We start from the raw sequence: 17,100 nt of genomic DNA on the forward strand, positions 1-17,100 counted from the left end.
GCTTTTCATATTACAAATGAGGAAACTGAGGCCCAGAGCGGGTAGCCATACACCATTCAAATGGTTAAATAGCAGTTCTTTTAAACTATTACAGGGGACTATTAACTGAGTTTACTTTTTCAGTAAGTTCACATGAAATGACCCCAAATCACATACCTGCAATGTGACAGGCATGCTATAAGACACAATATGTGGACAGAGCCATGTTTTGTAGGATCTAATGATGAGTGATAGAAAAGGAAACCTATAGTTATATTTCTGTTTTTAACCATAAGGTTCTGTTGAGCTAAATATAACCAGGGAAAAAGAAATATTATCAAGACATTTAACTTTCACTATGCAGATAATTTTTGAGCAAGGGACTGTGCTAGAAACTGTGGCAGGAGTGGCATCACTATGGTGGGGTAAAGGGGCTCCTTAAATGAGCCTACTGAATGGCAGTCTGAGAAACAGATCAAAGATTGAGGAACATGGAAAAGAAGCTACTGAAAATTCTTGAGCAGATAAAGACATAAACATTTGTAAGGGATTGAAGGGTTGAGTGAATAAAGGAAATACTTGTATGAAGGAATAGAGTGTATACCTGAAATGGCTTATCTGATTTTCTAAAAGGAAAGAGAGTCTCTCTTTTATCTCCTCAAATCTCTCTTTTTCTTCCATTGACACCGTTCCAATTCCATCAGGTCTGAAAAACAATCAGAATCAGTAATTTATTTTCTATATTTTATATCGAATATGTATATATAGCTCTGAAAAATCCAAATAATTAAAGAAAATGCTTATCAGTCTACAGTATACATATTACTTGTGTCTACAGTGGAAATTTATTGGAGATATTTATAGCCATTTGCTTCATATTTTGACCTGGAATGAATGGAACAAAATTATTCTCTTTTAGATGGCCTTCAAGGTAAAGGATTACAATAAATATTTTCCAGATTCACAGAAAACAATGACTAGTCCTTGAGAATGGCAGTGAAAAGAGTTTTATAGTGGTACCAAACATTTGACCAATTAAATGAATATCCCCTGAATGAAAATATTATAAAAAAATACTGAATGCTAACTAAAATGTCTTAACTGCTTCTCTTCCGAATAAAAATTAAACTAACATAAAACAGGAGATTTAATTTTATTTGTAAGAAATGTAGAAATTTTGGATACAAGTTGTGGTCTACTGCTCTATCTTGTTTAAATATGTGCACACATGTAAAAATAAATGTTTGAATAAAAACCCACAGAAAAGACCAGCTATATTTCAAGATTTTTATGCTTAAACAAATATCCCTATGGAATCAAAGTGAGTTTTAATTAGGACTTTTAAAAGTAGTTATGAAGACTGAACAGAAATCTTCTTTTACTAAGATTAGGGTTGAAGATATAAAATACATTAAATGGTAGAGATTTGGAATTTATTCTGTATCGATTTAAGTATCTGAGTGTATAGCAATCATCTAGAATTCTGAACACATACATTTTAACTGTCTTTGCTAACACAAAAGGTATAGTAATTTCATATCATTTCAAAATCTACATACTTCAACAACAAAATGAATCTTTTTGCACTTGATAATTAATAGCAATAATTTCTTCCCCTATTAGCTCATTTTTATAAAGATTATCTTTTCATTCTCAGAGTTATGCATTTATCATTCCGACTTACTAATTTTTAATGATTATGTATAAAATAGGTAGAAATAAAGCTTATGAAAAACAAAGAAAATGAATGCTTAAAATAACTTTCTCCAATAAGATTTTTGATGTTTCCACTGTTTCTTTATATATATACATATATGTGTGTGTGTTTCTATGATGGTTGTAAACTAGTCAATTAGGATAAAAGCAATTAATTTTAAAGTTATACCTGAATCGCATTGACATAAAGACCTTTTATTTATCAAAGCATCATTTAAGTCTGAAGTTTTTTTCCAATATGTAGTAAATAATTTATTTCAGAAACATGCGTGCTGCTAGAATTTATGCTTCAAAAATATTTCTTACAATTATATTTTGTTCCTAAATAGGGAAATGTCAATTATCTAATATCATAATCAGAATAATGTATCACATTTTTCCATCAGAATGCATTTGAATGTTAAGTACAGAAAAAATAATGACAAAATATTGGTCTTCCAAATATTTTTAGGAAGAATAAAAGAAAATCTGACCTATAAATTATAAAGCAATGAAATATGAGCTAGCTCCAATGTTTTATAATAATTTAATAATGAATTTTTTTCATTTATTATTTCAGAGTCAATTCTCACTGAGCAAATGACAGCACAAAACCTAGACTTATGAATACAATATCTTATGAATATGTATTGAAAATGACCACAAAAGTTTAACCTGAGAGTTCTATATAAATCATTAATTTGCGAATTTGGGCATTCAAACAAAAACCATAACTACATTATGTTATTTAATAGACAGCAATAAAAACTCATACCACAAAGTTGCAGGTGGTTATTTTACTAAATACACCTATGGACACTTGATGGAAAGGAGCAAAGAACACAGTTTTACTGTCCTGATGACTGACATGTCCTTTGGCTTTGCTCTCTGACTCATGCCACACGGTTATATTTGAGTGAATTTTCCTGTTTGCTTTAACTGTCAAAGGAGACTGTGATCCACAGTGATCTGGCAAGTCGTCTGTCATTTTAAACGTCACTGTGGCATACTGCCCACCTAAGGAATGGAGCTAGGAGTTCAGGTGATGAAAGGTGAGAAAGGTAAATCAGGGGGACGTCACTTATGACAACCTTCGCTAAGATAAAGACTTATACACAGTGAAGGGTCATCATTTTACTGAGTTTACTACTCAATTAGGTACATGCTGACAGGTTAAATAGAACATTTAATATTTTGGACTTGCTCTTATTCACACGTCCTCATCTTAATGTATATAACAGACTATGTACTGAACATTAGGTATATGAAGTAGTCTTCTATATCTAAATTATTGGGAATAAATGGCAACTTTACTACAGTCAAGCCTAAAGGTAACAGCTCCTTCTAAAATTATTCTTTCAATAAATGCAAATATTTCCTGTGTCATCAATATCTTCCTGTCATGGTCATTACTAAAACAAATACAGCAAATATCAGTTTCAATATTTTAAATATGTGCCTGGTACTGTGCTGGCTGTTTTGTATGAATAACAACACAGGATGCTCATAACCACCCTTTCTCCAGGCTCTAAGGAAGGAGGCTGACAGGGTTCAGGGAGGTTAGGTTACTTTCCCAAGGTCACACAGCTAGTAAGTGCTGGAGCCTAGATTTGAACCCAGATTTCTTGCATTCTAAAGTCAGTGCTATTAGTGCTCATGCCTTATTTTCTTTCCCCCATTTTTACAGAAAATACTAAAGAGCAATAAAAAAAAGACACTACTAGAAAATGGAAGCTTTATCTGAGATGCGATAATGGTGAAACTATTTTAAATACATGTACGTCAGACATTTCCTAAATGTCTAAAGGCAAAGAGCTTAAAAATCAATAAATTTTAAAATACCTATCATTGAAGCAGCAATTCAATTAAAAGAAATCTTAACAAAGGAAGTCCTAAAATGTGCTTTCATACATTACAAAATATGTACTTGTAGAAGCCTTGAGATAAACTTAAACCAGTTATGTTTTAAGAATATTTATCTAGTAGACTAATAAGAGATTTAAAATGATAGCTTTATAAACTCAGGTTTTAAAGTAATTTCTGTCTGCTATACCTTTAAGACAGAACCTGATCATCCGTCACCACTTCTACTTCCTCTCCTTTGGTTCCAGCCATCATCAGCTCTCTCTCGAGTATGGCTGCAACTTCTTTGGTCTCTCTTCTCCAGTCTTTTCCTTGTCAGACAACATACTGAGACTTTTTAAAGCATAAGTCTTATCCCTGTAATGTTGGCACTCATTGTAAACGCCAAAACCCTTATGATGGTCTACGAGACTTTATATGATCCTCCTTCCCCACACTCACTCTCTGACCTCCTCTACCCCCTCACAGCAAGTCCCTCTAGCTCCAGACACACTAGTCTCCTAGGCAGCTATGTACGTATGAAGGATGCTCTGCTTCGAGGCCTTTGCATGCACTTCTGCTGCTGCCCAGGAGCTCTTTCCCTAGGTGCACACACGGCTTGCTCACTCCCATCCTTCTCATTTCTACGGACAAGACTCAGGATTAGCGAGGTTATCTCTAACCACCAGATGTAAAGGTGTAACCCTTCATTCCATAGGCCTCTTTCCTTTAACATGTTTTATTGCTTACCATTGTACATGTGGCTGTTATCCAACATGTGACATATTTATTAGTTTATTGCCTGCCTTCTTTGTGCTGTACTCTTAGAGCCTAGAATAGTAGCTGGTATACTGTTGACATTCAATACATAAATGTCAAAGAAATGAATGAGTAATACATAAAACATGAAAATATCAGCCCTACAAGACTATGAGAATTCATGAATTAGTAATATCACAAATATTATTTATTAGTATTAATATGGCACAAGTTATTTGGCACATCTTTTATCATATAACAGTAGGGAAAATAGAAAAATTTTTGAAAAGCAAACAAAGGTAGGAATTACAGTTAAGTATTCTGGGTAAAAAGATCTCTAAAAAAGTTTGTATTTATTTACACTTAGCAAAAAATTTTTAGTGTTTATTTGTCATTTTAATTATTAGTGAAATTATTTACTTTAAATCTCAGGAATTTTTTTCCTGAGATAGTAAAAAGAATAATGTCTCTTTGTCTCTTTGACATTGATAAAAAACTATGTTAAAATGTGGTTACTAAAAATTCTAACATAAAGACAAGTTTTCTGATTCGAATATTACTCAGCCATAGAAAAGATGAAATACTGCCATTTGCCATTTATGACAATATGGATGGATCTTGAGATATTCTTGCTAAGAGAAATAAGTAAGACGGAAAATTTTGAAAACCATATGATTTCACTTACATGTGAGATATTAAACTGAAAGCAACAAACGAATATGACAAACAGCCAAATATTCATAGACACAGACAACAGTTTAGTGGTTACCAGAGGAAAAGGGGTGGGGGGAGGTAGAGAAGGGTGTCAAATATATGGTGATGGGAAGAGATTTGACTTTGGGTGGTGAACACATGAAGCAATATACAGATGATGTATTATAGAACTGTACACTGAAAACCTATATAATTTTATTAACCAATCTCACCTTAATAAATTTAATTAAAGAAATGAATGTTAATTTGGGTTTAACTCTACACGAATAATTAAATATTAAAGTGGTTTCAATGAGAAGGGAAGGTATTCTCATGTATCAAGATTTAATATTTTTGTTTTTTTCCTAGAGCCTGGTAGTTATTGAAACTACATGCTTTTAATAAAAAGTGTTCTGTTACAGAAGTATAAGATATGAAAAAATTATAAAACAGTTTAATAGTAGATACATATCTTTTAATTATAGATATTGTCGGGTAAGTATGATTTGGAACTTCCTTCTGATATTGCATAATAGGCAATTGAACACCAAGTGCAATTGTGTCTGTTAATTATACTTCAAAGATTCTTAAAAAATAGAATTCGTGTAATAGAACCTTCTGCTGCCGATGCTTAATAGCCTGATCTTACATCTGTCTAGGGGTCACAGTCTGTTTCATGAGAAATTATCATACTCACATGTGCACACGCATACATACACAATACCTTTCTGAAAGCCAGATTCATCCAAAAAATAGTTCCTACACATACTAAGGCCTGTACAAATTAATTTCATGAAATTCCTCCATTAACTAAGGGATTTTATAATTTGTGCTATTCAAGATTTATTGGCTGTCAAATGTTTTAAGGAATAGTGGTCCTGTGACATATCTCAACCAAAAGAGTTAAATAGTCCAAGTATTTTTGGAACAACACAAATTATAAGACCTTCTTGCAGATTCATAGTGAAACTAAAGCATATTAAGGCATCTGAGAAGCTTGAGAGTAAAGAAATCTGTTTAACTTTTTTTAAACAGCATGTCCTAAAATTATTTAGTCATGGGATCGACCCACAATTCTCACTTCAAAAGCATTATTTAGTGCTGATATGCATTTGTTTTATTACTTAATGAAAACTGTAACATCTTCTACGGTTATTTTCTCAATCACTTTACCAGCTGGACAGGTTTAGACACTTGAGGGATAAGTGTATCCTTGGCTTTATCATCTCTCATACTCTACATACTGCCTAGAGCAAAGAGCTCAGGCAGCTTTTAGGTTGGATAAACATATCAGGAGTTAACATTGTATAGAAAAGTCTGATAGATTGAGGAGATAGAGCTCCTTCACTCTCCCCCAGGAAACTCCTCCCTTCCCCACTCATCAGGTAAATTTGTCTATGCCAGCAGTTTGGTTGTTTGCGGTAAAAGATGTTTTACAAGCAAGAAGTGGGCAAATGATGCAGTTCATGGTGCTTTTGAGTTTCTTATAGGCTTCTTTTCACCTTCTCTAGCCTACGAGGAATGTATGACATCTTAGCTTCTCCTAAAGAGAGTGAGAAGGGGAGAGACACCTAGAAGGTGGTATTTCTGAATTGTCAATTCTGCCTGAAGCACAGCAGGTAAAAGTCACTTTGCACTTCATGTATTTCCCACCAATATCCATTTGTGAACAGAATCAAAATGGGAGGTAGACACAGCACGAGAATAGGAAATGATGGAAGATGAGGGAGGAAATAATAATCTCTTCTTATTTTTGTTCCCCAACCTATAAAATCTCCTATTGTTTCAAACAAAATGATATATCATTTAGATGACCATATATTACATATCAATGTCCTTTTACTTCTCTTGAAATTTTACATATCCAAAGAAGAAATTAATTTGACTCTTATACATTCACTGAGACAGAAGAAACAGATTTTCTGTGAGAAAAGTTTAAAGACAACATTTTGAAGTTATTTTTCTTTTTCCAAACACTTCTCCCTCCTAATTCTTTTCTTATTTGAATTTCCTACTGCATTCTATTTTTTGAAGGTTTTTAAAGAGTAGACATTTCTACAGAGAAAGCATAACCTGACTCTATGAATACATATGATCTTGTGACTTACTTTTTGTATTAAGGTAGTGATATACCAAGGATAGTTATCAAGATTTTTGATAACTGGCTTCTCCAAACAACCAACCGAACATTCTTGGACTAATCTAAATTAAACTCGCCACACTGCACACAGCTCTAAAATATTGGGGGAGGGGATTTCATAATAAAAATAAAGAGGGTTATGGTTGGTGTAGTTTTCTCTGATATCAATATCGCTCTCTGTCCCATACTTAACATTAATATTTTTCTTAAATGACATTTTTTTTAAATTAAAGGACTATAGACACACCATAATTTGAACAGAGAGAATCAGAAAAACACAAAGACAAAAATGAAAATTTCTTATAAATTTCTCAACCGGAAATAACTGATAACACTATTTGGTAAATATAATTCCAGTCTTCTTTCAATAAATGTAAGGATATACTGTACATTCTGATTCATAATTTTATTCTTTTTAATGAGCTATAAACATTTTTTATATGAAAATATTCTAATATATGCTTTTTAATGGAATTATGACATTTCATTACATGAATGTGCCATAATTCATTAATCTAATACTCTATTAGGAAAAATTTAGACTTTTTTCCTCTTTGTTTTCCCTACCATATAAATTACTACAATAAATAATCTTATACTATATATTTTAATCCATCTGTGATGGTTTCCTTGGAACAAATTCCTGAAAATATATTGCTAGGTTAAATGGTGCTATGTATTGAATTGTGTTCCTCCCATTCAAATTCTTATGTTGAAGTTCTAACCACCAATGGGACTGGATTTGAATATAAAGCTTTTAGCAGATAATTAAAATTACATGAAGTCATAAGGGGGGGCCCTAATCTGATGAGATTGGTGGTCTTATAACAGGAAGAACAGTGAGATCTTTTTCTGTTATGTGATAACACAGAGAGAAGGCAGCTGTCTCTCTGGCCTCCCCAGAACCTGACCATTCTGGCACCCTGTTCTTGGACTTTCAGTCTCCAGAACTGTAAGAAAATAAATTTTTGTTGTTTAAACCACCCAGTCTATGATATTTTGTTGCGGCAGCCCGAGCTAACTAAGGCAAAAGGGATATTTTAGGGCATTTGATAAATATTACAAAATTGCTTTTTAAGAAAGCACTTATCAGCTTACACTCTGACCCATGGTGCATGAAATTATTAATGTCCTTGCAACCTCATCAACTATGGTCTCTGCCACATGTTACAATTATTTTCAATTTGATATATAAAAAGGGGATTTCATTGTTTTAACTATATTAATTTCCGTAGTGTAAAATGGCACATTCTTGCTGGTTATATAAGGTCTTTCTGTGGGCTATAAAAATCATTGTGTTTAAGAACATTTAATTCTACTTATGAAGTGCCCCAATGTGTCACCTATACAATTCATAAACAAATGGTCCAATATCATCCATTTGCTTCCTCAACAAATAGATACTGGGAACCTGGCTGTGTCCTGGGGATACGATATGAGGACGACAGAAATGATCCCTGGTCTGCCTAACAGAGATTATAGCAGAGAAAAGCGTAAAAGGAAAAATCACACAGTAAGTGTGCAGTTACATTTAAGGAGGGCAAGAGTGCAAAGATCTGATGTAGTTTAGATTTTCAGGAGGGTTCAGTTTGGGAATGATATTTAAGCAGCAGTTAGGGGGAGCCTGAACCAGAGGCATAACAGGAAGTTCTTCATAAAGAGGTCTAATTTTTTTCAAAGTGCAGATTTTATCATATGACTTCTGTTCCTAATACAGTGGATTTACCTGAGACTCCCCCAATCCCTCTTCACTATACTATAAAACACCTAAACGCTGCATAAATTATAACAAACACACTGTTAAATCTCGTGCTACACTTACTTATAAAACAGTAAAAAAAAATCTCCAAAGGGCAAGAAAACAAAAAGTGAATCAGGAGCTGAAACCAAAGTCGAGGGGAAAGTGAATATCAGGGCTGCCTTGCAGGCAAATGTTGGTACCAAGGAGGCTTTACACTATGTTCAAGGGCATGGACCACTGGGTAAGAGGCCTAATGTGCACGAGCTGCTGAAACTGAGATGCCTGTGAAAAATGGGACCGTTAATTGGGCTACACTAACAGTGAAAGGATGAGCTAGAAAGAATCAATAACTTTGCAAAGGGGAGAGAAGGAAATCTGTTTGTTTCTACACACCTATAAATTGAGTGAAAATGGTCTTTCCTGAGAATATGCACCATAAGCCTGACCTCATTATATTGCATATTACCTGTGTAATCAAGGAATCTCCAAGATGAGAAAATAAAGTATCTCCAGTAGCACCCCTATCACCAAGTAAAAGCAAGAGCAAATCTTCTTTGGAGGAAAGCATTCTCAATCCAAGCCTTGTAAAACTCCCACGGATTAGTTTCAAATATATATGTTCACTATAAAAAGTTCTAGTGAAATAAGAAAACATGACTAAAGTGTAAACGTCAGCAGAAGCCATAGATACAAACACATAAGAAAATTTCGTTATTGCAATAATCACAATATAAAATAATAAAAAGTCTAAAAAAACAAAAAAGGGAATAAAAACCAAGAAAGGAATAAGAGCTATTTGTAAATGACCAAGCAGAGTTCAAAAAGAACCAAATAGAATTTCAAGAACTAAAAGATTTAATAACTCATATTAACAGTTTAAAAGTGGATTAAAAAGTAGATGTCATAGATGAAAAGAGAATTAAGGAAGTAGAGGAAGGATTGGCAAACTATATAGCCCGCCACCTGTTTTTGTGATAAAATTTTATTGAAAACAAGCTACACTCATTCATTGACATATCATGTGTGGCCGTTTTTACACTATAATGGCAGAATTGAGTAATTGTGACAGAGACCACATGGTCCACAAAGCGCAGAATATTTATGTTTACTATCTGGCCCTTTACAGACAAACTTTTCAAGTCCTGAACTAGAAGGCAGAACTGATAACATTACATAGAATGTGCTGGAAAAATAAGTAGATAAAATATATACTAGAGACATTAAGAGATATAGAAGACAAAATACCTAATATATGTGTAATTGGAGTTTCATAAATAAATAGATAATATTTTAGAACTGATGACAAACATGGATCTTCAGATCCCAATCAGATCAAATGAAAAGAAATCCACACTTATTCAATATCGGGGCAGATAGATCAGACAAATCCCAAACAGAGTATATGAAAATAAATTAACAGTAGATACAAAGGGAATATAGTCAATAATACCATAACTATGCATGGTACCAGGTGGGTACTAGACTTTGTAAATTATATAAATGTCTAACCACTATGCTATACACCTGAAACTAACATAAAGTATTAAATGTTAACTGTGACTGAAAAAAAAATTTCAAGAGTGAGGCTTAAGCTTCACTATTTTTAATCCTCAAGTGATTCTAATGTGGTGATTATACAGATTAGTATAATCCATGAGCTTCATTTTATAAACACAGAAACGAAGGTGCAATATTGTTACAGGAAAACATAGTTATTTGAGTCTCGTACCAGGCTTACAACTCTACTGTCAAGTACAATCTGGTGACTACAGGGATATATGATAGAGTGACACATGATCCACAATAAGCCGATGTGATATATATACAAAAAATCTGATGCAATAATTAAATGTCTTTCCACAACCAAGTCCCCACACTCAGATGGTTTTAAAGATGAGTTATTGATTAATTAAAAAAAAAAAAACAAGTTATTTGTATCTAATACAAAACAAGAAGGAAAGCTCTCCGATTTATTTCACATAGCTGCAATAATCTGGATACCAAATCTTGACAAAAATAGTACAAAAAAGGACTGTAACAGGCCAATCCTGAGCATCATCATAGATCTAAAAATCCCGAACTGCCTGGCAACAGTAACAATGAATGTTACAGATGTACATATACAGCCTTTCATCTTGTTTTCATGTTAACAGCATTACATTTCTACTATGTTCTTAAAAATTTTAGTATGTTAAAAAACTACATGGTGGTGCAACTCAAGACCCCAAACACTTTTCCACACCTAACTGGATGCTAAGAAGCCTTTAAAGGTCTCAAGTTTAAGACAAGCTACGCCAGAGGAGTAGCTCACCTACTTCTGTCGTTGTACTCCTGATCTATATTCTAACACATGCTGAAACGTTCATTTTGCTTTGTTTCTTCCTCAACAATTTACCTTCAGGAGGCTCTTTTGCACATTGTTGCAGAAACACCCAGGAGCTGTTTGCTGTCAGTGAATGGTATGGAGAGAAAACAGAGGAAACCGATTAAGTGGCCTTAGTAACTATTCCCCAAGTTGCAGTCTGGTGACCTGCTAACCTTGGATGATGGGGGAGAGGAGGGTCTTGGCTCTCGCTTTTAGTTGTGTCTTGTCACTACCACATTAGGTCCACGATGTTTTCCAGCAACAGATCGAGGTTATGTTTGTTACAGGATGTGTGTAACCTGTTAACTTGTGGTCATAAAGTATCGAGCCATCAAGCAGATTCCTTAGTAGACCAAATCTTTTGTTACTAACATGTTCTGAGACATACTGTGATGGGGCTGGGATGACATAGGGGAAGGGGAGGGCCCAGAATCGTGCCAGGGCTCCTCCTTATGATGATGGACAGTGGATGCTGAGAGGTACCTACTCAATGCATCTCCAGCCTGATATTCCGGCTTGAGACTTGTCTAGAGCATGCCACTACAACAACGACACTCTTGAAGGTCACCTTTGCATTGCTGGTCTTTTATAGAGCAATTTCCAAAAGCTCATTTAACTACTATACTGTATATAAAATATCACCAACTTGATATTTAAGTGATATTTTGTCATTTACAGAGTGCTTACACAATTTTCTGTGACCTAGTTAGGAATCATATTAGATAGATGTCATTAATCTTATTATTCACAATGAACAGATGGGAAATTGAGACAAGACCAATGGCTCAAAGTGAAATAGCTCATAAGTAGAATTTCCAGGACTGAAAGACAGATGTTCCTAGCTCAGTGCTATTTCCAACATACCAAGTCTCTCCCCAAACCATTCGCTTTCTCTGTCTTTTCTGTCTATCTCGTTTTAACAGGCATAATTATCTTGCTTGAGTACTGAATCTGAGGTTGGGTGGAGACTTATGCTACTCCTGGGAAAGTCAGAGGCAGATCTGGGGTTGTTCTATAGCTTCTGGTAGAATCAAAAAAAGAACGAGCAGTGTGTATATAAAAGGTACTCACTCTGATAACCGCCCTGTCCACCTTTGCACACAGAGTATGCAGGAGGAAGTCTGTTGGACTAGACACGGTACATAAAGATAACTTTGCTTTGACATTTGATCTGTGTGCCCATCTGTCCCAAAAGTGAATTTCTAGATTTGGAATTTGTATGGCATTTATAATTAATTTCTCTATGCCATATATCTAGGACTAGAATTAAGAAGTGGTAATGAACATTCATAATGATTCTATTTGATGTAATTATCTAGGATTTTACTCAAAAATGTATCATCTCTAAAACTAGAGGCAGGAAGTTGAGATATAATTTCTGAAGTCATAGGTAAAAGGAAAGGTTATCATCTGTGAAGATGGAGGTATCGTGATATGATTTGACTGCTGTCCATAAAGGTTGCCTACCACTCAGTGATATGATCTGGACTCCGGAGAAAATAGGGATTACTTTATATATAAACTATAGTCACACTGTACTCCTGCACCCTGTACTTGAAAGCTAGCACATGTGAGCTGGCCTTTGTCAGGTGTGTAGCAGCTCTAAGATGGCCCTACTAAACCACAGACGAGTCGGTGAATGCACTGCGTATCTTACATTAAATTGAAACAGAAAAGCCATTTTGTGTTGCTGCTTTAGTTTCTCCGCCCTCAGCCTGACTTACAAAACCAAGATGTATAACCACACATATCAACCTAGACCTTTGCCCTACAGTGCATTGTCTCTGAAAGTCTCTTTTCTCCTGTCAGTCCTTAGCGGCACTATCGCTGAGTGAGTGGCTGTGTTATTCACAGCGTGTGTGGCTATCATCCTGCAGGAGCGTGTCTGTTTCTGTCCTTGACTCACTTTTTTCTTTCTTCCTTTCCTTTTTTCTCTTTTCCTCAGTCTTAGTACCAGCCAGACCTTTTCTGTTTAACTCTATTCTTTTATTCCTGAAACACTCAGAGTGCTATTCAGAGATGTGCCTGCATAGAAGGAACACACCTAGAGAGCTCAACACTGTGTAAAAGGATGTGCTCCCGGGAGAATTTCAGATCCAGACAGCACTGTTGTCCTTCACTTCATTCAGTAACAAAAGGCAATCTTTTTTCCTTTTGAATGTTTGATAGAGGTAGGTCAGGTAATGAGCAACATGACTCTCTGAATGTGTGTCTTGACAGATGTAAAAATGATCACAAAGAGAGATTATGGCAAACGTTGACTGAAAAGTCAGACTTGACACTGACAGTATTTTTAACAAAAGTCGTTATATAAATCAGATGCTGCGTACATGGACAAGAGAGGCTTACTTTCACAAGAGGAGGTTGCTAAAACCTGAATATTCTATTAGCAAATAAATTAAGAGTATAATGACACACACACTGAAATATTTCCATTTCGCATGAAGTATTCCAGCTCTAACTACCTATTTTTCATGTTTTTCTTCTTACAATTTACATTCTTATGGCTGGGTGAGACGGGGAAGCCTATTAGAATAATAACTAATCGATACTGATATAATAATGTATAATTATTGAGTACCTGCACATTAGTATTTCCCCTTTTAAATATGAGCTCTGAATTTCAGAAAGATAAAGTGATTTGCTCATCGTTGGTTGGTTTGCGAATTTTACAGCTGAGATTCAAGTAGAGAGCTTCTGCTTCTTTTTATCCTCTCATTGTGACAGCATGACATTTCTGAGTGACATCTGTTTGACTCTAAAAATTACAGGAAACATCATACCTTTCAGCTTACCTGGGATAATTTCTACCCTAAACTGAGGTTCAAATTTCCCTAAAAATCTACACTTCTTCCTTTCTTTTTTCTTAAGCTACACGTAACCAAAATGTTGAATCAGAGACTGACTCAAATTTCTATTCTAAAACACCAGCATATGTAATTATTTTGACCTGGAAAATGAATTTAATGTGTACTATTAATACATTCATGAACATATAAACATATCTTAATTTACACTTTACAGTGCCCCATTATAAAGAAAACAATACTTTTACGGAATAAAAGTAACTATGGCAACCTATAGATTCAAATCGGGCTGCCTCCTGGGTGGTGGTTGCAGCTCCTCAGTTGACTCAGTAAGTTTCCATTACAATGTGTCTCAAACACATACATTTTGGGGGAGCATTAGCTGAAAATCCTACTTAATGTTCTCAATTTGATTTTACCTTTCTGTGTTAATGACTAAAATAATCTGATCATACAACACTTGTTTCACAGCACTGTTCTTATCATCCCACTTTTCGGAGTGCTGCCTAACATTGGGAGCCTGTCCTTTGCTATCCATTGGTCAGGAGGAAGGAAGACAGAGCTCGGAGATAAGAGACAGTTTTAGTAAAATAGCTCCTCACACGTTATCTACCAGAGATTAGCCTTCCTGACTGTCCCCTGTTTCCCTCTCCACTCCCCCAAATTTGCTGAGTGCAGATGATTTAATTTGGGGTAATGGGAAAATGGGATGTTACAATTTGCAACGTCCCCCTAATTTTCAAGTAAGGCTGAGTTTCATAATGAGATCAAAGCCTGAGCAGATCCTGAACTAGCATTAGTTTTATTCTATTACGGGATAAGAAATAGCAAAAGTGGCAACTTCAACTCAAGTATTTATTGTGTATTCACAACATATAAGGCACTGTGTTAAGGTTTACAGAGGATAATAGGTGAATGAGAACTAGTTTTTGCCTTCAAGATATGATTTAGTAGACTGTGTGTGTGTGTGTGTGTGTGTGTGTGTGTGTAATACAAGTATACGTGACAAAGTTCATAAGAAAACTACAGATAGAAGTTTTTTAGTGTTTGAATGAGTTAACAGAAGTCTTAGAGGAGTTTTGTGATATCTGACTGTTACAAACTTGGAAAAAGAGAAACATTACAGGGAGAATAAACGGGTTGTCTGGGGCAATGATTATGTGGAGAATACTTGGACTCCAGTCTGGGTAGACAGGACGCGGTGATATTGAGAAAACCCTAATACTATAGTTCGAAACCTATTTTTAATTTAATAATCGAATGAGAATCATTGATTTTTTTTGAAAAGAAGTATAGTAAAAATTAATCTGTAATTTAGAAGGCAATTGTTAGACTACTATGGGGAGAAAAAAGCAGTAGAGATACGAAAAAAGACAAGCATGAACAAATGAAGGCCAGAATTAGGGGAGGTACGTGGAAAAGGTAAAAATAGAGACAAATTGAAGGGGTATTGACACTGGCAACAAATTGGGTTTGGAGGTAAAAAAAAAAAAAGATGAATAAAAAGTGAATGGGTCATTAATGGAAGTGATAGAAATATAAATAATGAAGTTATCTATTCATTCATCAAATACTTACTAAACACGTATATTGTACCAGGAGTGTTACTTTTTTGTCAGGCTCTCTACTAGGAGCTGGTTTAGTGAGAAGATAGATTTAATTTTACACAAGGAGAGTTGAAAGTGCTGGCAGAACATTCAAGTCCCAGACTGTCGATAGAGATCTGTACTTTAGGAGAATAATTGGTTTGAAATTATCTGTACAAAGAGAGGTCACAGTTGAAGCTCTGGAAAGGGGTGAGATCACTGAAGTAGAATTTTTCACTGAAGTAGAAAAGTTCTCAGAAGGAAGAGAGCAAGATCAAAAACCGACGAGAGAAAAAACACTAGACTGTACTTGGAGTCTGGAGGAACAGGAACTATTAGCAAAGTGATGGTCGAAAACTAAATAAGAGGAGAGCTGAGACAGTGCTGCCTCAGGGGAGATAAGCAGCATTTTAGGTAGCACAGGGTCTTGGATATTTCATAGAAACAACTTTTCAATGAGACTAAGAGAAGCTGGAGCAGAGGCTACAGGGTTAGGTCATTAAATAATCCGTCTCGAAACACCTCGTTGGCAAGTGAGGAGCTAGAAGCCGACAGGGGGAATAGTGAGAGGTTTGACTGGGAAAAGAACAATGGAAAGGGCTTGACATGATAACAATACTTAAGGTCATATAAACTATCAGTTAATGCTTTTTGACCACTCTTCAGCCAGGCACTGTTCTAAGTGCTTGATACATATTAATGCATTTAATCCCTACCACAGTATATAATTTCTGAGGTATTAGTTCGTCTTTCTTATAGGTAATGAAAGGAGAACCCAAACAGTAAGAAGTTTGTCCTGCCTCACACAGTTAAGAATTAATCTGAACCTAGGTGGTCTGACTTCAGCATCTCTTGATCACTCTGTCATGTTGTGAGGCTAGGTGAAGCTTTGACGGGTTTGTGAGAAGAAAGAAAATATAAAGAGGGAGAGATGGAATAATGGTTGAAGGTAAAAAGGGAATGGGGTTAAGGAGCGCCTCCTTTATGGGAGGAGCCCTAGCAAAAGTTCTCTGGAACAAGATTAAAAGAAAAGAGGGAGAACGACATGGAGAGATTTTAAATTCAGAGGTATGTAGTTTTGGGGGCTTGCCTTAGGTGATTTTTTGCCCTTTTGGTAAAGCAAGAGGTGCGGTCACTGGGGTGCTAAAAGACGATACTTATTTTTAAAGTGTAGAAGAGGGGAGGGGCTGGGAGAAGACATTACATCAACTCCATCATTCACCTTGCTTCATCAGTAAAAGCTTACTCCACAGTGGAAAGGCAAGGATCATTAGGAATACATAAACCTACCAACGAAATCTGCATTACAATAGAAATACCAGTGACACTTAAGCTGTGCAGACCCTAGCACTAGATGGTCCACAGGAACTAAAAGGCAACTTCTAATCTCAGATATTCCCCCACCCTCTCTCTCAAGTGGCTTTAATGGCAAAAAGGAACATAAAGTGCAGCCTGCCTAAATCAACAGCATATTGATGTACATTTTTCCTTTG

At 35.3% G+C, this 17,100-nt stretch overlaps 1 protein-coding gene across 2 annotated transcripts in view; it reads right to left on the reverse strand.

Annotated features, from left to right (window-relative positions):
* The window catches only part of CADPS2 (calcium dependent secretion activator 2), a 375,602-nt gene that overhangs the window by 116,782 nt on the left and 241,720 nt on the right, over positions 1-17,100 (reverse strand). For both annotated transcript variants that reach the window (XM_023528883.1, XM_023528884.1), the window contains exon 13: positions 584-685. In XM_023528883.1, coding sequence (XP_023384651.1) covers positions 584-685 — 102 coding nt within the window. The remainder of the gene's footprint in view (positions 1-583; positions 686-17,100) is intronic.

This window comes from Pteropus vampyrus, unplaced genomic scaffold (assembly GCF_000151845.1).
Source record: "Pteropus vampyrus isolate Shadow unplaced genomic scaffold, Pvam_2.0 Scaffold33, whole genome shotgun sequence".
NCBI classification, from domain to species: Eukaryota; Metazoa; Chordata; class Mammalia; order Chiroptera; family Pteropodidae; genus Pteropus; species Pteropus vampyrus.